At 41.5% G+C, this 26,384-nt stretch overlaps 1 protein-coding gene across 9 annotated transcripts in view; it reads right to left on the bottom strand.

Annotated features, from left to right (window-relative positions):
* Window positions 1-2,604: 2,604 nt before the first annotated feature.
* The window catches only part of srpk2 (SRSF protein kinase 2), a 291,904-nt gene continuing 268,124 nt past the window's right edge, over window positions 2,605-26,384 (bottom strand). For 7 of the 9 annotated variants that reach the window (XM_038811602.1, XM_038811605.1, XM_038811603.1 and 4 more), the window contains 4 exons: window positions 22,515-22,584; window positions 18,529-18,621; window positions 17,840-17,932; window positions 2,605-4,431 (listed from right to left, as the gene is read on the bottom strand). In XM_038811602.1, the coding sequence (XP_038667530.1) occupies window positions 4,247-4,431; window positions 17,840-17,932; window positions 18,529-18,621; window positions 22,515-22,584 (441 nt within the window). In that variant the 3' untranslated portion in view covers window positions 2,605-4,246. The remainder of the gene's footprint in view (window positions 4,432-17,839; window positions 17,933-18,528; window positions 18,622-22,514; window positions 22,585-26,384) is intronic. The other 2 variants (XM_038811607.1, XM_038811608.1) reach the window with 2 other exon arrangements.

Consider the following 26,384-nt stretch of genomic DNA (forward strand, 5'->3'; position numbering starts at 1 on the left):
TTCTACACTTCCGGGGTCTGTATCCCTCTATTCCCATCCTATTCCTGTATTTGTCAAGATGCCCCTTAAACGTCACGATCGTCCATGCTTCCACCACCTCCTCCGGCAGCGAGTTCCAGGCACCCACTACCCTCTGTGTAAAAAAACTTAACTCGCACATCTCCTCTAAACCTTGCCCCTCGCACCTTAAACGTATGCCCCCTAGTAACTGACCCCTCTACCCTGGGGAAAAAGTTTCTGACTATCCACTCTGTCTATGCCGCTCATAATTTTCTAGACATGCAGAAATATAGAAAATAGGAGGCCATTTGGCCCTTTGAGCCTGCCCGCCATTCATTCTGATCATCCAACTCAATAACCTGTTCCTGATTTGCCTCCCATATCCTTTGATCCCTTGAGCCCCAAGAGCTATATCTAACTCCTTGAAAATATACAATGCTTTGGCCTCAACTATTTTCTGTGGTAGCAAATTCCACAGACTCACCACTCTCTGGGTGAAGATGTTTCTCTCATCTCAGTCCTAAATGGTTCATCTCATAACCCTGAGACTGTGACCCCACCCCTGGTTCTGGACTCCCCCACCATCAGGAACATCCTTTTTGCATCTCCCCTGACCATCCTCTTAGAATTTTACAGGTTTCTGAGACCCCCCTCATTCTTCTGAACTCCAGCAAATACAATCCTAACCGACTCAATCCCTTTTCATACCTCAGTACCGCCAACCCAAGAATCAGTCTGAGAAACCTTTGCTGCTCTCCCTCTATAGCAACATAATGCACATGAGGTAGTTACGAGAGGGAGGGAGACCGGAGAGAGATTAAAGATGAGAGAGATAATGTTAAATATGAGGTCTTTGAGAATCACACTGGTCAGAGTTTACTGGTGTGATGAGCAAGTAGCAATTATGCGAGATAGGATACAGGCAGTAGAGAAAGTGAAGAATGAAATGCCAGTCAGAAGAGAATAATCAAGTCTGGAAAAGATAAAGACATGATATGGATTTCAGTAGTAGATGAGCTGAGGGTAGGGCAGATATGGATGCTGTTATAGACTCAGATGTAGGCAGTCTTTGTGATGGGGAGTATGTGGCATTAAAAGGTCAGCTTGGAATTGAATAGGGTACCACGATTGCAAAGTTTGGTTCAGTTTGAGACACTGCCAGGAAAGGGGATGTAACCACTAACAGAACAAACACCTATTTGAGTTTGAGGCAGGGGTTAAAAGGGAATTTTTTAAAGTCTCAATGTTTACCTGGAGGAAACTGAGGTTCATCAAGCAGTTGGATTACAAAAACAAAGTGGTAAGTCATCAGCATTCACATGGATGTTTACTCCATGCTGTATATAACGTCACTAACGGTACAATGTATATGAAGAGGATAAGAAGAGCCTTTTGTACAATAAGTGGCTACTTCATACGTAGAATTAGTTTAATTTCCCCAGTAAGCCTCATCCAGGACTAGAGTTGTCAAGGGTGAAGATTGCATCATGCCAAAGTCAGTCACTCATGACTTTAGTTGGGGTTGTTTTGATGCTGTGGAAAAAGTGGAAACTTAATTGGAGAAGTTCAAAGAGGCATGTAAAAGATGGGCAAAACAGCAGCTCTACATCCTGAATGAATTATTTATTGGAGGTGAATCAAAAAATGGCCTCATAAAAAGGTGACCTTGACAACCAGGGATGTCAGATCTTCACTGTCCGAAAGGTTCAATGCATACACACAAACCCAAACTCAATGTCTGAACTCTCTGGGTACGCTTGAATTTCAAGGAACTTAACCAATTAAAACAGGAAAAAAATCCAACCTACCTCAACAGTTAACAGATATGGAATTCCTGTAAGAAACCTAACTTAACCACTCAAATGGATGTCAAACTTACAAGAGTGATTTGGACAACAGCCTCTTACTCAACTCAGAGCAGAGGAGTGGCCATACAGATCACTGAGCACCATTACCCCATCCTGATAAAGAGTCAAGTCTAACAATTCTGAATGGTTGCCAAGTGCATCTTCAGGGTCACATGACCAGCCAAGGAATCACAAGTACACCTCAAACACCTAGGAAGATGGAAGCAGGCTTCCCAATGTCAGGCATTACTCCTACGATGCCCAACTCTTCTGGATCTTGGTCTGAAATCTAGACCAGCTATACAATCCAAGTTGGGATTCTATGCCTGCCGTTTTCAGACCCAGAGAGCAGTTCAGAAATACAGTACTTCAAAATAATTAGTAAAAGCGAGCTGGCAAAGCGCTTATGCCGATAACTAAAATCAAATCAAAGGCAAGACTTAGAATAAGGCTGTAGTCATATGTCAAAGGAGTGGAAGATCACTTAACCTTCAAGAGGAAACAAATGTTCCCAAATGATTGTCCCTTGGTGAATGATGAGGCAATTGCTTATTGTATGTGGAAACTGACTGAATTAAGACAGTTAGAGTGGGTGAAGAGAAAAAGGCCATACATTTTCATTTACATTGCAATCATCATTTCTTAATTACATTTTCATATAAATAGAACATATAATGTTCTATACACAACTAAATGCTGTTGTGAAAATTATACTTATAAAATATCTCGTCATTGCCATTCCAATGAGCAGCACAACTTGTGGAAACAAAACAGTTTAATTAGACAGTTACAAGCACCTCAAACAATTGGCTATTGTTACAATACCAGAATTCTTTTGTCCACGATCTAGTTATTGCAAAGGCAGATGGAAAAACCAGCAATTGGTAGATTTAGGAATGGTGGCACCATAATTAATGTGGTAAATGGGAATAAAACTAGCCAGTTCACTTTAACATCATTGACTGTCTAGTGCACACTTGAAGATCTGACAAGTAGAAAACGCAATGAGATGGAACATGCCAGAATAGCATTTGACCACAACATTCTGTTACCTAATAAGTCTTTCATTATACACAGCAACTCAGGAAACATTTAAACTTACGTTTCAAGAACGCAATGCTTACATGGATGATTAAAAAAAATACTTCCTATTTACATTGTTAATCCCTGAAAAAGCTACAAAGACCAGTGCAATTTATTACGTCACTGTCTGATGCTGAGAAAGCAATGCTGTTAACTGACTAAGATCAACTTTCCTTTAATGCTAAAGTCTGTGGGGTCTGCTGTATTGTAGATTGTTTTGAACAAGTTTGATCAGGTCCACTTTTATTTTCACTTACATATCAATGACTATCATTTCTTAATTCTGACACAGCAAAATATTTTAACATATAAATTTTTGTGACAAAATAGTAAATCTGCACATAGAAAAGTCACTTTTTTTCTCTTTTACTCTCTTTTGCAGGCTTCAGTACAGAAAATCACAAATCTTTTTCTTGGATATACATCTTACAATGCTGAAGCACAGTGAGGACAGTTTCATAAAAAAGAAATATTTTTTGTAATGCAAAACTTGGTGCAGGGCCCATTCTTGTAGGTATGCTTTCATAAATAAAGAAAGGCGATTAAGGGACTTTTGCAATGAGTACAAAGCATACTTGGGGGCCAGGTAACTTGCCTCCTTTCAAGGGCTGTTTTAGACTAATCTGTTGCTTATGGGTATGGTTGGATTCAACAATACAGCATTAACTGAGGCAACAAATGTAAATTTTACACAGCCTCCTTTGTAAGTAGACAAGCTCCAGAACATGCATTCTCTTAGCCACATTACAGTTTAAGTCCCATTTCTGTATTTTATGGAAAGATATTTTACAGGAAAATCTACAGATTTTACAAGAATATCGCTTCTTTCCTACTGGATACAATTGTACAGCACTTTGCAATATCTCAGCTACTTCCTTACTTGATACAGTAGCCTCTTGCCTTTATCTTCTTGTCATTCAATATTAATACTCATCAGCTAAAACAATTTTCATAAATAGGTACAAAAAATATCCAAACACGTGAAAAAAAACTAACATTTTTCTCATTACTTTCAGTTAGGAAATTTAACATGAGAAGGTCAGGCAACACAAGAAACAAAGCATCAAGACATGTTAAGTGTTTTCAGCAGAGTCAGTTGGCCAACTACCTCTTGCCAAGGACAAAAACTACCGTTCCCAAAACACAGTGCACAAAAGCAAAATTTCAAACATTAACAGTACTTCAGAGTGAACAATGGTCTGATGTTGGAGCCATCTGATTTACACCCCTGATGTTTGAGAGTTTGCCACTTTGCTGGGTCCACGATGAAACACTGGAGTGATGGTTGGCTCCTTGAGGAAAGCTGGCAAATGCTGCTAGGAACCAAGCCAGGGGTGTCTGAGGCATTCTGCTGCAGAAGCACGTTTCTCAGGGACCATTTCTAACATGGGCAGCAAGAAGTCAGTGAACTGTACAGCTTCTTCATGAGGCCATCCATATTTCTCTATTAGCACATCAAATAAGCTCCAGGGTTTCAGTTTTGTAATGTGTCGTAGTTCACCTATGCACAAAGTACAAAGCAGTCAGTAAAATCCATATGAGTACACTCAAGGTTAATATTAGGGTTAGAAAAGATCCTGAAAGCAAAATTCTGGATTTCAGATTTTTGTGACTCTATTACATAACGTTTACACCAAAGATGCAATTTCCAACATCAGTTGGGTCTCTATAAACTGAAAACTGCAGCCTTTACCCATGAAGTGGGCAAATGGTTGTCATCGCAGCTAGAACTCTTCAACCGACCTCTTGACGGTGTACTTGACCTTCTCCCGATGCAAAAATTCCATGAGGTCACCGAGGCGCTAGGTGGAGTAGGAGATCTCCACCCCAGCAGAACTTGCCTCCAGGCTATCTATGATGCAAAGGCGAGGCTGTTGGGCTTCACCCCTGTTTGCAGCCCCGGCGAGTCCGACACCCTGAAAATGGCCACCAAAGGACAAGGCTCCAGGTCAATGTTAAGAATCTTGGACATAGTGCTATAAAGGAGGTGGCGCAAAAGCTTAGCAGCCTGGTACGTGACCAGACCATATGGGTGCGATTGGCCAACCCACAGGAACATCACTCACATTTGTTTTCTACCCCCAGAAAAAAACACATTTTAGCCTTAGTAAGGTGAGCCCTATGTACCACCTTTAGATGGATCAGGCCGAGTTGTGCACAGGAAGACGCGGAGTTTAGTCTGTGAAGGGCTTCACTCCACACTTCCTCATCCAAAATAGGTCCCAATTCCCCCTCCCCTCCCCTCATCCACCAGGGCCAACTCCATCGACGATACTGCCAGGAAATGACAGAATGGCCTTTCGTACAAAGTTACGAATCTGGAGGTATCTGAACAAATTTGTCCCAGAAAGTCCAAACTTTACCGACAGATCCTCCAGGCTAGCAAACCGTCCCTCCACAAATGAATCTCAAAGCTCTCACGCCACTTCCCACCCCAACGACCTAAGCAACTAATCTTGACGGCTCAAGTAGGTGGTTATCACAGAAAGGGGCCAACAATAACATGGATTCAAACTTAAAATGCTGCCTAAATTGCTTCCATATCTGTAGAGTGTACGTAACCATTGGTTCGAAGAATATCTCACCAGTGAGGACAGCAGCGAGGCCATTACCAATGCACGCAAGCTAGAGCTCATACACAAACTCACCTCCATCTGTCGCCATATGGAACCCAGATCGCTGAACCACCCCAGTAGCTTCTCAATGTTGGCTGCCCAGTAATAGAAAATAAAATTAGCCAATGCTACACCCTCCCAACTGTCTGTCCCTCTGAAGAACTGCCCTACAGATCCTTGGGGCACTACCCATCCATATGAAGGATATCTTATTTTTTTTAAATTTAGAGTTCCCATTTGAATCCCGGCCCTGGGTCACTGTCCGTGTGGAGTTTGCACGTTCTCCCCGTGTTTGCGTGGGTTTCACCCCCACAACCCAAAGATGTGCAGGCAAGGCGGATTGGCCACGCTAAATTGCCCCTTAATTGGAAAAAATAATTGAGTACTCTAAATTTATTTTAAAATTTAAAAAAAAAAAATTTAGAGTTCCCAATTATTTTTTTCCAATTCAGGGCAATTTTAGTGTGGCCATTCCACTTCCCTGCACATCTTTGGGTTGTGGGGGTGAGACTCACGCAGACACGGGGAGGATAAGCAAACTCCACATGAACAGTGACATGGGGCCGGGATCGAACCCGGGTCCTTGGCGCCATGAAGCAACAGTGCTAACCACTGTGCCGGCCCCAATATCATCTTATTAATCTCAACAAAAAAAGATTTAGGAAGAAAAGTGGGAGACACTGAAAAAGAAACAAAACTCTTGGCAGAATATTAATTTTAATAGACAGGACTCTATTGGCTAAAGTATCCACATTGTAGGAGGGATGTGACAGCCCTGGAAAGGCTGCAGAAGAGAATTACCCAGATGTTGCCTGTGCTGGAGAGTTTTAGCTATGAAGCGAGATTGGATTGACTTGGATTGTTTTCCTTGGGAGCAGAGAGACTGAGGAGGGGACATGATGGAGATGTATAAAATTATGAGGGGCATAGATAGAGTAGATAGGAACAAACTTTTCCCCTTGGTGGATTTAAGGTTAAGGGGCAGGAAGTTTAGAGGGGATGTGGGGGAAAACTTTTTAACCCAGACAGAGGGATGAGTTTGGAATTCGCTGCCTGAAAGGGTGGTGGAGGCAGAGAACCTCACAACATTTAAGAAGTATTCAGATGTGCACTTGCGATCCCAGGGCTTAAAAGGTCAAGTACTGGAAAATGGGATTAGAATGGTTAAATGTTTTTGATGAGATGGGCTGAAGAGCCCTTTCTGCGCTGTATGATTTTATGACTATGACAGGGGAAGGTTATCCCACTTTTGCACGTCGGACTTAACCTTGCTCGCCAGAGGAGCGTATTTCAATTTATGGAGCAGGGCCCAATTATGGGTCACCCGGAAACCCAAATAATGGAAGCTAGAACTGGTAAGACTCCTTACTTCCAGCCTTTCTTGGCATTCTCCAGATACAGTCTCCTTATCTTCGGGTGGATTTTTTTTGCACCCCAGAAACCAGGCAAAAAGGTGGGAGCTACCTAGTTCACAACCGCTCCCTACATGCCGCCGCTGGAAGTCTCGCATGCCACAGGTTAACAAATATCCCTCGGCTATGATAAAAAATGCCAAAAACAACATGGAATACTCACCAAACAATTCTCCCATCAATTCTGAAAGGAGATAAATAGCACATCATCAGCTCAGTTCTTGATGTGACTGAAAGGGGACTAACTGAAGTTGAACAGTTGAGCACCTTTATGCCAAATGAAGCATTCATATCACAGAATGCTGAAAGTGAACTAGTCATAGTTCACTGTTGCAGGCTAAATGCACAAACAAAGCATATCAAAGCTATCCTGCAGGACACTGATTATCCTGATCAGATAATTGTTCACTCTGTATCGCACAAACCCACAAATGGGCTAAAGACTACCACTTTAATATCTGAAAATTGCCTGGTCTACTTCAAATTATCCTGGAAAGGCAATGTATCCCAAATGTGAACAACAGGTTAAATAAGTCAGTTCAAGCTGCAAGTATGCAGTGCCAACTTGAGTGGTACTTTCCACTAACAGGATGCTGCCATCAGTCCAAAAAGACATTTTGCCTACTACACAATTGAGCAGTGTGGTGTATAAATTTCAGTGCTGGTGCGATGCCGGTAACGATTGGCTGATCAAAACAAACAACATATTCCTCTGGCTGCATGAAAAATCCAAAATAAATTTCCACTATTGGGTGTGATTCTGCGATTGGGCAGCACTTGCTAAACAATCCTGAGTGAGCAAATAGCTACATTAACAACCAATTTAAGATAATCAGTGGAGCTCACTTACAAGAAGCGACATATATTTAAACGCAGGGACCTTTTCCCTGCCAACAAAAGGAATATGTTGACGCCTCGAGTCTTTTTTGAATTACCCAAAAGCTTGGGGAGCCTATAGTTTCCCATTGCATTCTCTGGAAATCCCGCAGCCAGAGTCCTCTTGCCAATCAGCACCCCTTTCCTCCTGTGGTATAAATTGTTTAAAAATTGGCATTCTTGCATTTGACCTGATAAGCGCAAAATGAAAAGCTTTGGCATTTTTCTCTCTTTTTTAGCAATGTTGAACTTAAGAAACAGCTTTAAAAAAAATTGTATTTCAAAATCTTATTTTTTTTGAAGAGAATGAAAATATTCTACACTTCAGTTAAGCTTTATACCTGCAGGAACACAAATAATTTTTTTAAAAAATTATTATGAATCCAGCTGATTCATATTGAAGTTAGTAGCTGTGTGCCTGACAAACCAGTTTAATTTTTGATTGGAATAGCCAAATTAAATTCTGAATGCCAAGAAGAAGCTAGTAACACTCAGTTTTAATTTACTAAAATAGTTATCTGAAGGAATATATTAACAGATTATATGAGGGGATTTTTACAGTAACTTCATTGCAGTGTTAATGTAAACCTACTTTAATAATAATAATGATAATAATCTTTATTATTAGTCACAAGTAGGCTTACATTAACACTGCAATGAAAACATTATTATTCATTAAATTGTAACTTTTTAACCTAATCTGAACACCACCAATTAAAACTGGTTGATAATCGGTCAGAAAGCACATTGCTCTTTTAACTTTAGGATATAGGACTGAATGAAATCAGACTGCTGACCGTATTTCTACATGAAAAATATTTTTATTCAACATTTTTGATAAATATAAAACGATAAAATTGTGAAACAAACAAAAGTAACAGTATCCACACCCCTAGCCCCCCCGCCCCCCCAAAAAAAACCTTCCCCCCTCCCCAACAGCTGACGGTGACCAGCTCTTTAATTGGGTACTCTAAATTTATTTTTTTTAATGTACAAAATAAACAGCTGCCATCTTTTGTAGAACCTCTCAATAGTCCCCCTCACAATGTACTTGACTTTCTTGAGGTGCAAAAACTCTTATGAGATTCCCCCAGCCATACTGAGGTACTGGGTGGAGAAGTTGACCTCCACTCCAACAGAACCCGCCTACGAGCAATCAGCAAGACGAAGGCTGGAACATCAGTCACCATTGTCACCTGCAGCTCTGACATCCCAAATATGGTCCCTAAGGGACAGGGCTCTAATTCAATTTGCAGAATCGCCAGCATGGTGCTAAAGAAGGAGACACAGAATTTCACGAGCTCAGGACATGATCAGAACATGTGCACATGGTTGGTCTGGCCCCTCCCACAATGCTCACACTTACCTTCCACTCCCGTGAACAACCTGCTCAATCAAGACCTGGTTAGGTGCATCCTGTGCACCATCTTCAACTGTATTAGCCCAGTCTCGCACACAAAGAACTAGCATTCACCCTCCGCAGCGCCTCACACCACACCCCACCATCCAATTCTGCTCCCAACCCTTCCTCTCACTTTGTCTTAACCCCCTCCAGCGATACTATAGCCTCTGCCAGAATCTTCCCATAAATCCCCAAAGTACTCCCCTCCTCCATCCCCGCAAGTGACAACACCCTCTCCAACAACGATGATGCTTGCACTACCGGGAATGTCAGGAAATTCTTCCTCGTGAAATTACGAACCTGAAAATACTTAAAGGTTTCTGACTGCGGGAACCCAAATTTCTCCGACAACTCCTCCAAGCTCGCAAATTGCCCGTCCAAAAATAAATTCCTCATTCTTTCTATCTCCTTATTCTCCCACTCTCTAAATTTGGCATCTAACATTGATGGCTCAAATATATGGTTCGCACAAATCGGCTCTTCAAGACTGCCCTAATTTGAAGTGCTGCCGAAATGGTTTCCATTTCCTCAATGTGGAGACCATCACCCGGTTACTCAAATATTTGCCGGGGGGGGGGGAACGAAAGTGAGGCCGTCACCATTGCCCGTAGCCCCGATCCCCTACACCAGTGCTTCTCAAAGTGTGGTACGCGTACCGGCAGCCATCGTCTGCCGGTACTTGGAGTGTTTCCAGAAAAGAAAGAGACAGTAATCCTGGATTGGCTTGTTTCGCTTACCGGTCCCTGGCACATTGAAAAACAAAACTGCCGGTACACCACATCAGATAGTTTGAGATGCACTGCCCTACACGACCCTGATTCCATCTGCACCTAAACTGCCTCCTGATCCCCACACCAGCCAACACCTTCTCTGCATTCGCCGCCCAATAGTAATATATCAAATTCGGCAACACCAAATCCCCTGACTGTTGAAACCTCTGGGGAACCGTTTGCTGAATCCTTACTACCTTGCCCGCACAGATGAAGGATGAAATCAATCTCTCCACACCCACAAAGAACGCTTTCGGTTGGAAAAACTGGCAAACACTGGAATAGGAACAGAAACTTCAGTAAAATATTCACCTTCACCGATTGGACTCTGCCCGTCAAAGACAGAGGGAGGCTCTCCAACCTCTGTAAATTGGCCTTAACCCTACTCACCAAGCTCGTAAAGGTCAATCCCAAGCTATCTGCACCCCTAAATACCTGAAATGAGTGCCCATTAAGTGGAACAGCAACACCGCCAGATTGGCTCCCTTTACATGAAATGAACCTCAGCAGCCTTTGGTCCTAGTTGGCACAGGTCCACAGTATGGAATTAACAACATGGCACAAATTGTAAATCTGTTTATTGTTTTCTGATGCAGGATACGGAAACTAGGACAATTCTAAAGATAATGGCATACTACTACTGGAGGGGGATACCTATGTGAGTATGAGATCTACAGGGACCTTTACTTTGCTTAATTTCAGGAGTGTTTATATAGAAATTGAGAGTTTAAAATATAAAGGAGCCTAATTTCAAAGCAGTGATGCTTGTCATTAGAGCATATTGTTTGAAACTGGTAAAGGCCATTGAGCTACTAAGTTTGATTCTCCGTTTAATTTCTAGGGATTGCATACTGAACCTCCTCCAATCAAACCAACCAACCACAGGTAAATCTTCAATATCATGATCTGTGAAAAATACCATCCCCACTTCCTCAGCCTATTGAGCAATCTTAATGCGAATAAGTTCAACTTTACAACACAACCTTATTATCAGGCCATCTGAATTTTGCAGGTGACCCATCAATGTTTCAGAAGTACAAAAACTCCATGTTCGATAACCACTAGACAACTGTACCTATAATTGTCCCACTGTTCTTAAATACTTAACAAGTGATTTGATTTCTTTAAAAATGCATATAGCATTCACTGCTTTTGCTGAAGGTCTATTATTTCAGACACTTACCGTTAGTTGGAAAACAATTAATAGTCTGACTCAAGGCTGGTTAATTCGATACTCCTGTTCTATGATAATCTGCAAGTTAAATTATTTGTTTGCATCCATATTATCAATATTTCTCATTATTTTAAAAGGGAGTATCATTAAATTTTCCAAACATTTCTCCAACATACACATTTTCAGTTCTTGATCCCTTTATTGCTTACAGCCAAAAACAATATCATCCTGTTACTGAAGTCACACTAACATGTAAATGTGCCTTTGGAAGTAGGGGTACTCAAAAGAGTATTTTAAAAGTGATCTTGATAATAGCTATCCAGAGTTTTACATTAGCCTTCTTTGGCTAAGAATGAAATACCCTTGACTCACATCCTAACAATTGATACCTTATCAATAATTAATTCCTATTAGATAATAATAACAATAATCATACATTAATTTCATTTGCTGCCTTTGATAATGCCCTCAAATGGGACAAATCTGTCCACCAATTACCCCCAGGGACTAGGTGAAAAGGACCAGAAACCAAGGACTAGCTACCTTATGTGCAACCTCCTTCTACAGGTCGCAATTAAATTTATCGAAAACCTGAAAGCTATCACATAACCAGGTGGCAGTGGATCGGTAGTCACCTTTTTTCCACATACTCAGTTGTCCTTCTATTTTCTTACCATTCAGGAGTAATGTAAACAGAGAGAAAAGGAGGATCCTGCAGAACTCCAATCCAATTGTGCTTCTCACCAAAGCTTTTCCCCTTAGCATCATTTTCTATTACTAAGGTGTTTTCAATCCAACTAATTTCATAAGCCTTAACTTTCTTCCAAACCTTTACAAGCTCCAAAAATATTATTCACAACTATGCCTCATTTCTCACTTCAAGCAAAATAAACAACCACTTTCTTTGTATTCATGTTGTTAGGGCCCTGCCTATTAATTCCCTTATTCCCTATTTCTTTTACTTTATCGTTATCATTTTTGATCGATGGGCATTTAATGGACATATATTTTTAAGTCGAGCAGAGGAAGTGGGCAACTTATGCAAAGTTGCTTTTGGAGATTTAGATTTTTATCAGAAGAACTCAGACTTTCTGGAACCTTACAGATCAGAGGGATTCAGTTTGGTTGGTTAGGCTGTGGCCAATTGATTTGCCATAGACCGAATTCTGCCTGGCAACAGACAGTGATTTGCTTCAGTCGGGTGGGAGGTTTTCAGAGGTCCCAAGAAGAACACAGAACACTCCTGTGCGCTGAGAAGAGAGGCTGTGAGTTGCTCTCTCTTTTTCCAAAAAGATTTCCTGTCTGTTGGTTTCTGAATCTGCAGAGAAATATTGAGATCCTGATGAATCTACAGTGAAAATTATTACAGACTGAAAGTACAGATCTCATCCAACTGGAAGATATCCATCTGAAACAGAGACTTTTCACCTCTGTGTTTGTCTGTCTTGTGTGTGTCTGTATATATACACAGAGGATGGGGTGAGTTAAAGGCAGCGGCGGCCGGGGGGGGGGGGGGGGGGGGGGAGGAGGAGGAGGAGGAGGAGGAGGAGGAATTAGATGAAATAATGGTTCATTTCAATTGTGCTGCGACTGGGGGTCAAGTGGGTCCAGAATTGACCATGCACTAGCCCAGGGTATGGTAACAACGTTTTAAATCTAGGAAAACTGGGCAAGTCTACAAAACATTTAGGAAAGCTTTAAGCAGTAATGCTTGACCTAACTTCCTAACTTGGATTTATATTTCTTTCATGGCATAATACTGCCTTGGCTTTCCTTGGGGCCAACAGAAAAATGTATCAGAGTTAGCTTACTACAACATGGTAATTTGAGAATCACTTTCTTATTCTCTGAAATACCTGATACTTTTATAAATTCCCAGAGACTCTACACATTGAATGTTTGATCTTTTTGAAATGTCTTTCCAACGGCTACACCAATAAAACTTTACATCACATGCAACTAAAAGGATTTCCGAGAACCAACTCATGGTAAACAATGCAAAGTGCATTTTACGGTGGATACCTAAAGCACCAATTGACCTCCAAAAGTGCGCTACTCTTAAATACAGAGTTTAACAAAACAGCATTACGATTATTCCACAAACCACATTTTCTAAACATGCATAAAATGGTTATCAAGTGACTTGAATTTTGAAAAAGACTTGATAGCCCAAATCTTTGGATCCCGACAGTGGTAAATGCTGAGACGATCACTGCTATTGAGGGTTGCAACAGCGTTGGAAATTCTGGAGAGCTGATTTACCCCCAAACTTGCAACTTCCAGTATGCCACAAATGGCTCCACGGGAACCCTCACGGATGGTCCTGTCAGCACCTGACACCGCATAAACATGGGCTGTTTGCAACATACTTAATGTTGTTTATGTTACACGGCCCCTAGTTGACATAAAGCCTGCTCAAGAACGCAATAGTAAGTAAATCAGATGGGGTGTCTCAAAAGCACGCCAGCACCCATGACAAACCTGACACTGCTCATCCAGGCTCCATCCCCATTGACACTCCTCATCAACTGCGCCACACCACTGACCCTGCTCACCCCCTGCACACCACCCAACACTGTTCACTTTCTTCCCAACATGGCTCACCACCCTCACAATCCCCGAAATTGCTCATCTTCTCCACCCCGATACTGCTCAATACCCAACCCACATTCCTGACACTGGTCACTGCTCCTCGCAATGCTCACTCCAACCTCCTCCAGCTCACCATCTGGAAGCCTTGGCTCTTTAATCCGGTCGATGTCTGAGGCATGCAGATAAAGATTGTTGAGGGTTGAGAATTGTTGGTGGTGTATATGTTGGATGGAGGGGGGGTGGTGGTGAACTGAGCAGTGTCACAGGGGAAGTTGAGTAGTGTGAGGGGTGTGGAATTGAGGGGAATACAGCAACACTAGAAATATGAGAGAGTAGGCCAAACAGCCCATTGAGCTTGCTCCCTTATCCTTATACTGTGCTCCCTGTTTGAAATTTCCTGACCAATGGAAACAAATTCTTCGTGTCACCTCCCATTCTTTTCAACTATAGAGGGTATAAGCCCAATTTATTAAGCTTCTCATCATAGGACTACCGCCTCTTTGAAGGGACCAATTTAGTGAACCCTTGCTTTACCACCTTCAATCCAAGGATACCTTTCTTTAAATATGGGGACTAAAACTGCAAATAGTATTACAGATGTGATCATACCATAACCCTGTACAATTGTAGCAAGACATCTTTATTTTAGAATTCCAATCCCCTTTCAATAAAGGCCAATATGCCACTTGTTTTAATAATTGCTTGCTGTACCTACATGCTAACATTCTCCATTCCTTATGCAAGCATACCCAAGTCTCTCTGAACAACAACATTTGCAAGTTTCTCACCTTTTCTAAAACATTCTGCCTTGCTATTCTTACTACCAAAGTGAATAACCTCACACATCCTCACATCATACTCCATCTGCCATCATGTTACCCACTCATTTAAGCTGTATATATCTCTTTGCAGCCTTTCTCTGTTCTCCACGCAGCTTTCCTTTGCTCATAGCTTTGTATCATCATCAAACCTCGATACATTACTTCCCTGCATCTTCATCTAAGTCATTAATATGGATTGTAAATAGCTAAAGCCCCAGTATTGATCCTTGCAGCACTCCACTAATCACAGCCTACCAACTTGAAAATGCCTTAGTTAAGTCCACTCTTTGCCTTCTGTTCGTTAACCAATCCCCTATGCATGTTCAGATATTACCCACAACTCCTTGAGCCCTTATCTTGTGTAGCACTTTATCGAGTTCCTTCTGGAAATACAGGTACTGGACCTACTCGTTGCATCCTCAAAAAACCTAAAAATTTATAAAACAAGATTTCCCTTACGTAAAACCGTGTTGACTTTTTCTAACCATTTGATACTTTGCTAAGTACCTTGACAAGACTTCCTCAATAATAGATTTCAGCATTTTGCCAATTACTCATGTTAGGCCTATAATTCCATGTTGTCTCTCCTTCCTTTCTTGAAAAGTGGTGTTACATGTGCCAACTTCCAATCTAATGGCACCATTCCTGAATCTAAGGAAGTTTGGATGACGTTTGCTCAAGCATCCACTATCTCTGCACAGCTATCTCTTTTAAAACCATGGGACATCAGGTGCTAGGGATTTGTCAGACACACAAACTTCTTCAATACTTTTTTCTGTTGATACTAATTACCTTAATTTCTTCACTCTTTTTAGCCCTAGGTTACCCTTTATTTCTGATATGCAACTTTTGTTTTCTACAGTGACAAAGCATTTGTTCAATGCCGCTGATATTTCCTCATTCCAATGATAATTGCTCCTGTTTCTGCTTCTAAGGGACCAACGTTTACTGCCATACTTTTTCGCCTATATATACCGAATCAGCCTCAGCCAGTTCTCCCCAGATTCTTGTTTGAAATTGGAGTATGTCACTTTCAACATGGAATTCAATGGTATTATGATCACAATTCCCAATGGATCTTTTACTATGCCATTACTAATTAACCTTGCCTTATTACACAATACTACATCTAACATAACTTTATCTCTAGACGGTTCTACAATGGATTGCTCAGAATACTGTCATAAGAGCATTTTTACAAATTAATTTTCAAGACCACCCTTGCCAATTGTCCCAGTTTTTATGAAGGTTAAAGTTCTTCACAATTAGACAATTGGGGGAGAGAAAGAGCAAGAGGGGACAGGAAAAAAAAGAGAGGGGAGAGAGCGAGAGTGTGTGGGGGAGAGAGAGAGCAGGGAGAGAGAGTGCGGGAGTGCGGGTGGGAAAAGAGTGCGGGTGGGAGAAAGAGTGCGGGGGGGGGAAAGAGTGCGGGGGGGAAAGAGTGCGGTGGGGGGGAAGAGTGCGGGAGAAAAGAGTGCGGGGGGGGAAAGATTGCGGGGGGGAAAGAGTGCGGGGGGGAAAGAGTGCGGGGGGGAAAGAGTGCGGGGGGGAAAGAGTGCGGGGGGGAAAGAGTGCGGGGGGGGAAGAGTGCGGGGGGGAAAGAGTGCGGGGGGGAAAGAGTGCGGGGGGAAAGAGTGCGGGGGGGAAAGAGTGCGGGGGGGAAAGAGTGCGGGGGGGAAAGAGTGCGGGGGGGAAAGAGTGCGGGGGGGAAAGAGTGCGGGGGGGGGAAAGAGTGCGGGGGGGAAAGAGTGCGGGTGGGTAGGCGGGAGAGAGTGCGGGGTGGGCAGACAGTGGGGGGGGGGAGAGAGAGAGAGCGAGAAAAAAATTATCTGCAATTATTATATTGCCTGTGTTACAAGCACCAATAATTTGTTGCTTAATGCTCCATCCATTGGGAAAACTACTGTTACAGGGCTTATAACCTATTCCCACCAGTCTTTTCTGACTCTTGATCCCAACTTCCACCCATACTGATTCTACTTCATGATTATCTGAGGTCAGATCCTTTCTCACTCATGTCCTTGTGTCATCATTTGCTATCAGGGCTAACACTCGCCACCCCACCCTCCTTTGTCATTCACTCTGTCTTTTCAAAATACTGTGTACCCAGAAATACTTATTTCCCAATCTTGATCACCTTACAATCATGTCTCTGTAATGGTAAGTCAAAACAATTTTATTTGTGCTGTTTATCTTATTGTAAATGCTTCATGCATTCAGAGAGCATTTAATTTCATTTTTTAAAACTACTATTCCTTGCATTGAAGTTACTTGCTGATAAATAATTTTTGTAAAACTGTCTCTTCCTGTCCCACTCTGCTTCTATTTACCTACATTGCTACCCTGTTCTGATGTCTTGACCTTTCTGTTTAGATATCTAAATCTCCCACATGTATCCTCCTCCACCAATCACCCCTTGTTTATTTAAAGCCCTGTTGTACGATTTGCCAGGACACTGGTCCCAGCCGATTTGAATGGAGTTTTTCCTGACAAATAGCTCCCACTTTCCTTAAAACCGATACCAGTACCGCATGAATCAAGACCCCTTCTTCTCACATCACTCTTTGAGCCAGGAAGGGATCGCGAATTAATAACAAAGACATGTCTGTTTAAAAGCAGTGAAATTCAATGAACTGAAGTCAGGGCTCAAAGGGCGCATCATGATGAAAAAGGGATGCAGCTTCTCTGCAATCGTGCTTCGCCACTAGGCCTCCCAATTCACCTTATCAATGCATCCACGCGGAATCCAGAAGACGTTCATAAGTCTCCAGGGTTTAAAGGTAAGGCCGCAGTTTTAAACACAGTCAGCAGTGTGTGCTCCCTCTCTGCCACTGACTGTATCCACCAGAACTGTTTAAAAATAGTTTTGCACTAAAATAGCGTGCCAATGCACATATAAATTGTGCCTAAAATACTTGAGATAGCCATTTTCAGAGCCTATTTATTACTTATGCCTGATTTAAATTGTACACAAAGCCACTGATTCTGAAAAGTAGGACAATAACCAGTGTGCTTTCCAAACAACAAATCTCAAGGAAACGTAGAGACACTCAGCATTTCAATAACATCCATCGGCTTCTTGACAGACACTTCTGACTTCTCCAGATATCATCCACCCTTAAAAGTGCAGCGTTAGGTTATCTACTCAATCGTTACAAGTTGACAAGAACATTTTTTATACGCTCCCTAAGCAAATCACCTCTGAACATTTAATACACTTGAGTCAGTGCTTCACAACTATTGTTACCTTTTTTGGTGAAAAACTCCTTGGAATATTTCCCAGACATTGCGAACTTTCGAGGGATTTTCCCCAGCAGTTCAATGATCAAAGCTATGTGATCTGCATTGAAGAATATTGCCAGCAAAACAAAAACAGTTTAATCAGTACAATGCATGCATCATGTTATACTAGTCCTGGCACAGACAAGAGTGTCTCATCCTTGGCACCGAAACAGCCTCAGAATCTCTTGGGCTTCCATAAACTTTAAACCTTTATCATATTTCTGCTTTCAATCCTTTGGGATTATTTCAGCATTTTAAAAAAAGACTGATTTTAAAAAATTAAGTTCAAAAGAATATAGCAAGAATTTTCTCTGAAAAGTTAGGCTGGTGTTATTGGTTACTATACCAATGTCAGCAGGATACTTTTCTGGTTTAGCTGTGTCTGCTCATAGAATTGATAATTTCATGTATATCCTGCAATGTCACAATTTAAAAGTAGTTACAGTGCGGGAAATACACTTCCAGGAACAGATCTGCATTATATTAGTTTTCAATGGTAGACTACTTCGAAATTTCATCACTGATATTCCCACTGGTTGCATCGAACTAGCCTTAGCTACAGGTCTGGACAAAAATATTGTAATTCAGTTGCCATGGAAACCTCTATCCACTTCTGTCTGTGTTACAGGACCTTCCAAAGAGAAGAGGTACTACCTCTGCGATTGAAGAATTCCCGAGAATATTTCCCAGAAAGAGCAAAGTGTCTTGGGATATTGCCTAGCAGCTCTATGATGTGTGCTATGTGGTCTATGAGGGAGAGAAAAAAGGATACAGGAGTGGGTAAGGACAGGGAAGGAAACGGGTGGGACATAAAAAGAGGAAAAGAAACTGGAATTAGTAAAATTGGAAAACAGATTCAAACCACCCATGTTTGCAGCAATCCCAGGCAGAAGGTTTTAGGTTAAATCAGGTCTACGGCATTATAACCTGCTGCAAGACTTACAAGACATTGTGCCTACGGGTCTACTGCAAGGGGGTGCTACAAGCAAATAGACTTGGAAATGAAAAGGTTGGAACACAGATGAAAGCATGAATATCACCAGTGAAATTAATAATCAAACATTTAAAGTTTAACAGAAAATAGTGTTAAATTACTTCATCAACCAAACATCAAGAGACATTACAACACTAAAAATATGTACCAGAGGCAGTTAGGGCTGCCAATGTATTTTCAAAAGTCATGTGCAAATTCACCTTGCAAGAAATGAAAGTGTGTTTTAACAAACAGCATCATAATATGATGTTCAGACAAACGTGTGTTATGAGCTTTAGAATTTTTTTTGTGTACACTAGTTTGTCTTATTATTTTAAAGGAAACGTAAATCATTTCTATCTAAAGCACTTAAAAAGTCTTTAATCATGGTTGCAGCATTTACAAAATTGGGCCTGAACTTCCTCGGAGCGGCAATCAGAGTCGGATTGTTGGTCCGCTCCTAGTTTTTTTTTTTAAACCTTAAATTTTAAAAAATCCCATCTTGCCCAACTTTCCGTCTCAGGCCAGCCGAGATCTGGTCTCTGCACTGAACTTTGAGTCCGGTGCAAAGATGCCATGCTCCCTTTTTTATGGCACTCTCTGCCGTAAACCAGGTAAGTTTAAAGATCCTTGGCAAACCAGAGAGAAGGTGAATGAATGAGGTAAGAAGGTGGGATTTGAAGAAGGCAACTGGGCTATGTCAGTTGCTTTGGGGAGAGGTGAAATGAAAATCGCTTATTGTCACGAGTAGGCTTCAATGAAGTTACTGTGAAAAGCCCCTAGTCGCCACATTCCGGCGCCTGTCCGGGGAGGCTGGTACGGGAAGGTGGGGAGGGGCGTGAAGGGGAAAGGGGGAAAGAATCCCTGAGAGGGAATCCCGTGGGTTTGGGAGTTCCCGTCAGGGCGTGCACTCCCTTGGGGTGGGGTAAGTTCTGTGGGATGGTACTCAGGGGAGCCACCTGGGAGTTTGGGTGTGTGGGTGGGGGGAGTCGCTCTGGGTCTGTGCAATAGGTACCCAGAAATTAGGAGAGGTTTTAATTCTTCTACCGTTTCTTGTTAACTATTGATGTAACCCAGTCGGAAGCATCCAAAGTTTGCGATTTAAATCTAATTCCGGATGGTTCCCAATGAAGAGCAATCGCTCAGGGGAAGTTTATACTTCTGAGGAATTGCCATGCAAACCTTCCCTGGGAACTTCCAGGTGGGGTGGGGGGTCCATCATGCATGTTTAGGGTAGCCCCCAATACAACACCCTGGAGCTCGGAAGTTATGGCCCAAATGCACAGTATGTTTGATAATCACCAACTTTCCACTCCTTTCTCCTCTTGTGCTTATAGCTTTCCCTTAAATGTAACTATGCTATTCACCTCAACTACTACTTGTGGTATCAAGTTCCACATTCTAACCACTCTCTGGATCAAGTAGTTTCTCTTGTATTCCCTACTGGAGATTTTAATTACCTTAAACTGTGGCCCCAGTTTTGGTCTCTTCATATGAGGAAGCATTCTCTCTACTTCATAGAATTTACAGTGCAGAAGGAGGCCATTCGGCCCATCGAGTCTGCACCGGCCCTTGGAAACAGCACCCCACCCAAACTCACACCTCCACCCTATCCCCGTAACCCAGTAAAGCCACCTAACCTTTTTGGACAGGGAGGGCAATTTAGACTGGCCAATCCACCTAACCTGCACATCTGTGGACTGTGGGAGGAAACCAGAGCACCCGGAGGAAACCCACGCAGACACGAGGAGAACGTAGAGACTCCACACAGACAGTGACCCAAGCCAGAAATGATCCAGAGACCCTGGAGCTGTGAAACAACTGTGCTAACCACTGTGCTACCGTGTTGCCCCCTACTTCTACCTGATCAAAACTTTTCACGACCTTTAAGAGCTTTATGAAGTTCCCTTTCAATCTTTTCTTTTCTGGAGAAAAGAATCCTAGCCTGTTCAATATTTCCTAATAGGTGTAACCTGTCAGTTTGTACATCATCCTTGTGAATCAATTTGCACCTTCTTGAATACCTCTATATCCTTTTCTCACCAGTGACTAAGAGACTGAACCAGAGCCATAATCTTTTAAGTTTTAAGACAGTGTAGAAAGATCGATTCGTTCCAGGAGTGATAAGAAATAGGACTTTGTTATTTTATAAACAAAAAGAAAAGAAAACCAAACTTCAACTCTAACACTGACAGATTACATGTAGTTTCTTAACCTTAACACACTAATTCCCATTAAACAGCATTTTAAAATAAACATGCAGCTCTCTTTCTACTTACACAGCCAAGCAAAGGCAATACTTGCATTCAATAAAGCACTTTTCCTTCTGTTAGGAATATTCTGCTTCGGTGGCAACTTTCATGGCCTCTCTTGGTCGATTCCTAAAGCCTTCTCCTCTCTAACTGTTCAGAACAGCATTCTTTCTCTTTCTCGCTCTACGCTTCACCCAGCCCCTCAAACAAAGGTTATCTGCTGACATTTCCAGGCTTGAACTCATCAGCTTATCTTGGCTTGTTCACTCTATTTTGGTGTCAGCTGCAATTTTTGAAATTGTACTTCCGATTTAGTAAACAAGACTAGACTATCACCGATTCATGTGAAACACCAGTTCCCCTCTGCCAGCCTGAGTAACTACTGTTAACTGCTACCTTTGTTTTGATTTATAGCCAGCTTGCTGTTGATTCTACTATTTATTCCTTGATTCGATATGCTTTGATTACAGCTCATGAATGCAATGTGTGGTCCAATAGTCCTGATTAAATTATATTTTTGGTTTCTAGATGTTTTAAATTACACCGTTGACCAAAAATTCCAGTATTTTTCATTGATAGAACTTACTCCATCTGGCCTTAGAAACATTGCATGAAATTATCTCCCTTTTTAAATATAGATATCAAATTAGCTGTCGGCCAGTCTTTTGGCATAGAGCCTCTGCTAGCTCTTGCAGCGCAGCCTCTGCTATCTCTCTGTAGGCTTGGAATAAAGCCTTCTACGTAACTGGTTGGGGAAACTCACTAGGTGCAGATGGCAACTGCATGGCTCCAAATTATTAATAGACTACGTGCCTAAGAATTCTCCTCCCATACACACCTATCCATTGCATGACACTGCATTTATTTGTTTGTGAAAGTTGAATTTGAAAAATATGAAATGGTTTTAAAAATATTTCTTCTTGCTACACTGAAGAAATGTTGCTTCAATCAGTTTCCTTACCGTTTTATTCCTCCAATTGTGTGTGGCGTTTAATGCAAGTCAGATTTCTACCCGTTAAAAATTAATATCTATATCCAGATTAATAATTCAGAATAAACATTCATAGGAATAACCATTCACCTTGCATAGCTCTTCACCAATCATCCAAAATACGAATTTCAATCAGGATAAAAAGTAAAACTTCTAAAAAGTTATAGCGACTATCAAATTAGCGAGAATGTTACACAACAAAGTAATAGTTACTATCAGTTGCTATCAATGTCAGTTACTTTGGCATAATCCCTTAAATTAAGAATAAGCAGATGCAGTAACAAAAAGAAAATTGTGCTGACGGCATGAATCAAAAAAACATACAATTTCATTTGGTGTTGAAATGTTCTTTGGGATTAACTTTCATTATGAGGTTTTAAATTGAACTTTTGAAGTTAACTTTTCAAAATGCATATGTACTGACCTTCATCCCTGGAATAGTCTTCACCAGAATGAGGTTCAAATAAATAATCTCCAGTTGCAAGTTCAAAGGCCTTTTGGGAATATAAAATAAAGATTCAATAAAGCAACATCCCCCAACAATATTCAATCAAGAATTCATTTTTCTGCTTTGATTCAGTAGAAAGTGCTGTTAAGCTTTGAAATGCAAAATATGTATTAACAATGTCATGAGATGCTTAGTATATCCACCTACAAAGCCATATTGGTGTATTCCTGTTAAAAACACTCCTATGAAAGATTTGCAAAAATCTGTTTAATTAATCTGAAAGCTCATTTTAAGTGACCTTCCAAACAGAACTGCAACCTACATTACATTTCTGAGGCTGTGCAGAGATAAATGGTATCTTCTTCATCTAGCTTTGGTTTCAAGCACTTCCACGGTTTAATGTAAGAGGTGGGGAGGAGGAACGGAGGTAAAGGTATTGAATGGAACTCATGTTTCAACACAAGTGGGTGGCATGAAGGCGCAGTGGTTAGCACTGCTGCCTATGGCACTGAGGACCCAGTTTCGATCCCAGCCCCTGGTCACTGTCTGTGTGGAGTTTTCACATTCTCCCTGTGTCTGCTTGTATTTCACCCCCACAACCCAAACATGTGCAGGTTAGGTGGATTGGCCACGCTAAACTGCCCGTTAATTGGGAAAAAAAGATTGGGTGTAAGCAAGTTAGAATTGCAGAACCATAGGGCAGCACGGTGGCACAGTGGTTAGCACTGCAGCCTCACAGCGCCGAGGACCCAGTTCGATCCTGGCTCCGGGTCACTGTCCATGTGGAGTTTGCACATTCTCCCCGTATCTGCGTGGGTCTCAACCCCTACAATCCAAAAAGATGTGCAGGGTAGGTGGATTGGCCATGCTCAGTTGCCCCTTAATTGGAAAAAATAATTGGGCACTCTAAATTTAAAAAAGAAAAAAGGAAAAAATATTAATTGCATAACCAAAATAGGTTTGATTCAAATTAAAAAGTGAATTAAGCAGTGTTCGGAATGAATAGGAGAGCTGCATTTCAAGAGGCAGAATTAGCCCAATTACCAATGAATCCATTCAGTTACAGTTGCTGAAACCAAAAGTTGCAAAGGTTAGAACAAAGATGAGGCCAACGTGATGATACATCAATGCAGACTAAAGGTAGAGGAATAGTAATGACATCAGGCAGCAGAAAAAGCGTTTGAATTTGTGGAGAAATTTAGAGTACCCAGTTATTTTTTTCCAATTAAGGAGCAATTTAGCATGGTCAATCCACCTACCCTGCACATCTTTGGGTTGTGGGTGTGAGTCCCACAAAGACACGGGGAGCTTGTGCAAACTGCACAAGGACAGTGACCAAGGGGCTGGGATCGAACATGGATCCACAGCGCCATGAGTCTGTAGTGCTAACCACTGCATCACCATGCTGCCCAAGAAAGAGTTTGATGATTGATCTAACTCATAATTTACATATGGAGGAATTTGATTAAATTTTAACGAAAAAGGTCACTTTGAAATGTTCATGAATTTTGAACTGGATGCATGTTCATCATGACAAGCGACACAAAAAAGAGGTTAGGCCAAATGGTTGTCATTAGTTAATGATGAAGGAGCCATGGGATTGTCACGAGCAAATCTGATGCTTGATGCAGACTTTGAAAGTTTAAACGTTTAGGTAGTAGTATTCCAGAAGCTGGACTAATGATTTGGAGACATGAGTTCAAATCCTTGTATGGCAGCCGAGGTGTTTAAATTCAGTGAGTTTTAATTATTTAAGGCTGTCCTCGGGGGGGGGGGGGGGGGGATAAAGCTGTTTAATGTTATTAAAATATATTTTAAATCATGGAAATCAGGTTCACACCACCGGCTGGGGGGAGGGTCGCGTTCTGAAATCTCGTCCAGGATATAGCAGGCCATGGTGAACAGGCCTGCTATACCCGTCCATTATCTTAAAAAAAACACTTTGGGTATAAATACTGGTTAATTCAGAAAACTCCCCTGATCTTCTTTGAAAAGTGCCATGGGGTCACTTTCCATTGGAGAAGACACACGCCGCCTTGGTTAAAATGTCCAAATTTCCAATAGCACAGCCTCAGTACATCACTGGAGCATCAGTCTAGATTTTGTACTCGAGTCTCTGAGGTAGAGTTTAAACTCTGGACCTTTTTATTCAGAGGTGAGAACACAATCACTCACCGTTGTTACCCAAGGGTGTCAACACAAAGCAATTCAACCGTCAGTTGTTCAGGGGATCTATGGAGCGGAAGAGGCAGTACCTTTTGCATTTAGATTTTTTGGAGGCCACAACTGTTAACGTTGGCCAGTGAGTGGTTGTAGCATCCTATTTAAACTTAACAAAAGCGTGAGGTCACTGAAATTATGTGATTTGAGGTTTTATTGGAAACTACTGAACGGGTATTTTTAAAATTCATTGTCACGATGTGGATGCCAATGATTGCGTGTTTGAGCTGCCCATGAAGGCTGCACCTTCTTCTTAAATCATGGAAGTTCATGCAAGGAAGCTGCTGTCAAAATACTGTTAGGTAGGGAGTTCCAGGGTATTGACCCTGCAATGAATGAAACATGCAAGTATCAAGATGATACATAACATGGAGGGAAATTTGTTAGGGGATTGTGTTCCTAAGCAGTTGTTCTCAATTTTGTGGATGGTGGAGTTTCTAGGTTTGCAGGTTTGGGAGCAGCATGTAATTGCAAATTCCATATTTTTCAAGATATTGAACACTGGGACCTAGAACACCCAGCAGCTCATTTACTCTGCTGAATACCATCAGCACAATTCTCACGAGCTGTACTGAGACAACACATTGCCATGCTTCGATCAAAAAAGTATTCGAGTTGCGTTTGCATTTAAACACTTCATTTTAACGTAATTGACTCCTTGTAGAATAAGTCAAGTTCATGTGGTTTTACAATAAGGAAAGATCAAATGAACTTGCATTTTTTGCTCTTTGCTGGGCAATCAAAAGCTGTTCAGTCTGAATAAATGAATTAATGCAGTTATATAGACAGAAGTGACAGCCTGTATGCAAACAGCAAGGCCCCGATACATTTAAAAATTTTTTTTAGAGTACCAAATAAATTTTTTCCAATAAGGGGCAATTTAGCGTGGGGGTGAAACCCACGCAAACAGGGGGAAAATTTGCAAACTCCACATGGTCAGTGACCCAGAGCCGGATTCAAACCTGGGACCTCGGCGCCACAAGGCAGCAGTGCTAACCACTGCGCCACCATGCCACGTGCTGTCCATGAAGGCCCCAATGCATGAAATGAAATGAAATCAATGACATATGTCATGAGAATATCGCTTTAAGAAATGTTTGGCTGCTCATGTTACTGCAGTGATGTCGGAATGTGGGTGGAGCTGAGCTCTGGTTCTGCTTTTTAGTTTCACTTTTGAGAAAAGCTTGGGTGTGTCTGCGTCTTTTGGTTTTGTTTTTCGGTGTATTGCAGCTGAAGCCAGCCAAAGCAGCTGTATTGTTGATCTCTCTGCTATGAAGGACTATCTCTTGATCATTTGGTGAATTCAGAAGAATTATAAATGTTTTCAGTAGTGACTGTTAACTCTGATGTGCTTATGTTTAAAGGTTTGTTCAGTCTTCTGGGTGTTAAAAGAACAGCATACAGATTACTTAGTGTTGTATTTTTTTAAGGTAATTTTAGTAAGGTTTTGCAGAATATTTCATAATAAAACAGTAGTAACAATAACAAAACTAACTAGAGTGAATATTAACATAGTGTAAAAAGAGAATATACAATAACCATTAAATAGACATTACCCCACACGACCCAGTCTTCCTACACTATCCCAATGAAGCACTCAACCCCCACCCCCAACGGATTGCTGCT

Source organism: Scyliorhinus canicula, chromosome 11 (genome assembly GCF_902713615.1).
Source record: "Scyliorhinus canicula chromosome 11, sScyCan1.1, whole genome shotgun sequence".
NCBI lineage: Eukaryota > Metazoa > Chordata > Chondrichthyes > Carcharhiniformes > Scyliorhinidae > Scyliorhinus > Scyliorhinus canicula.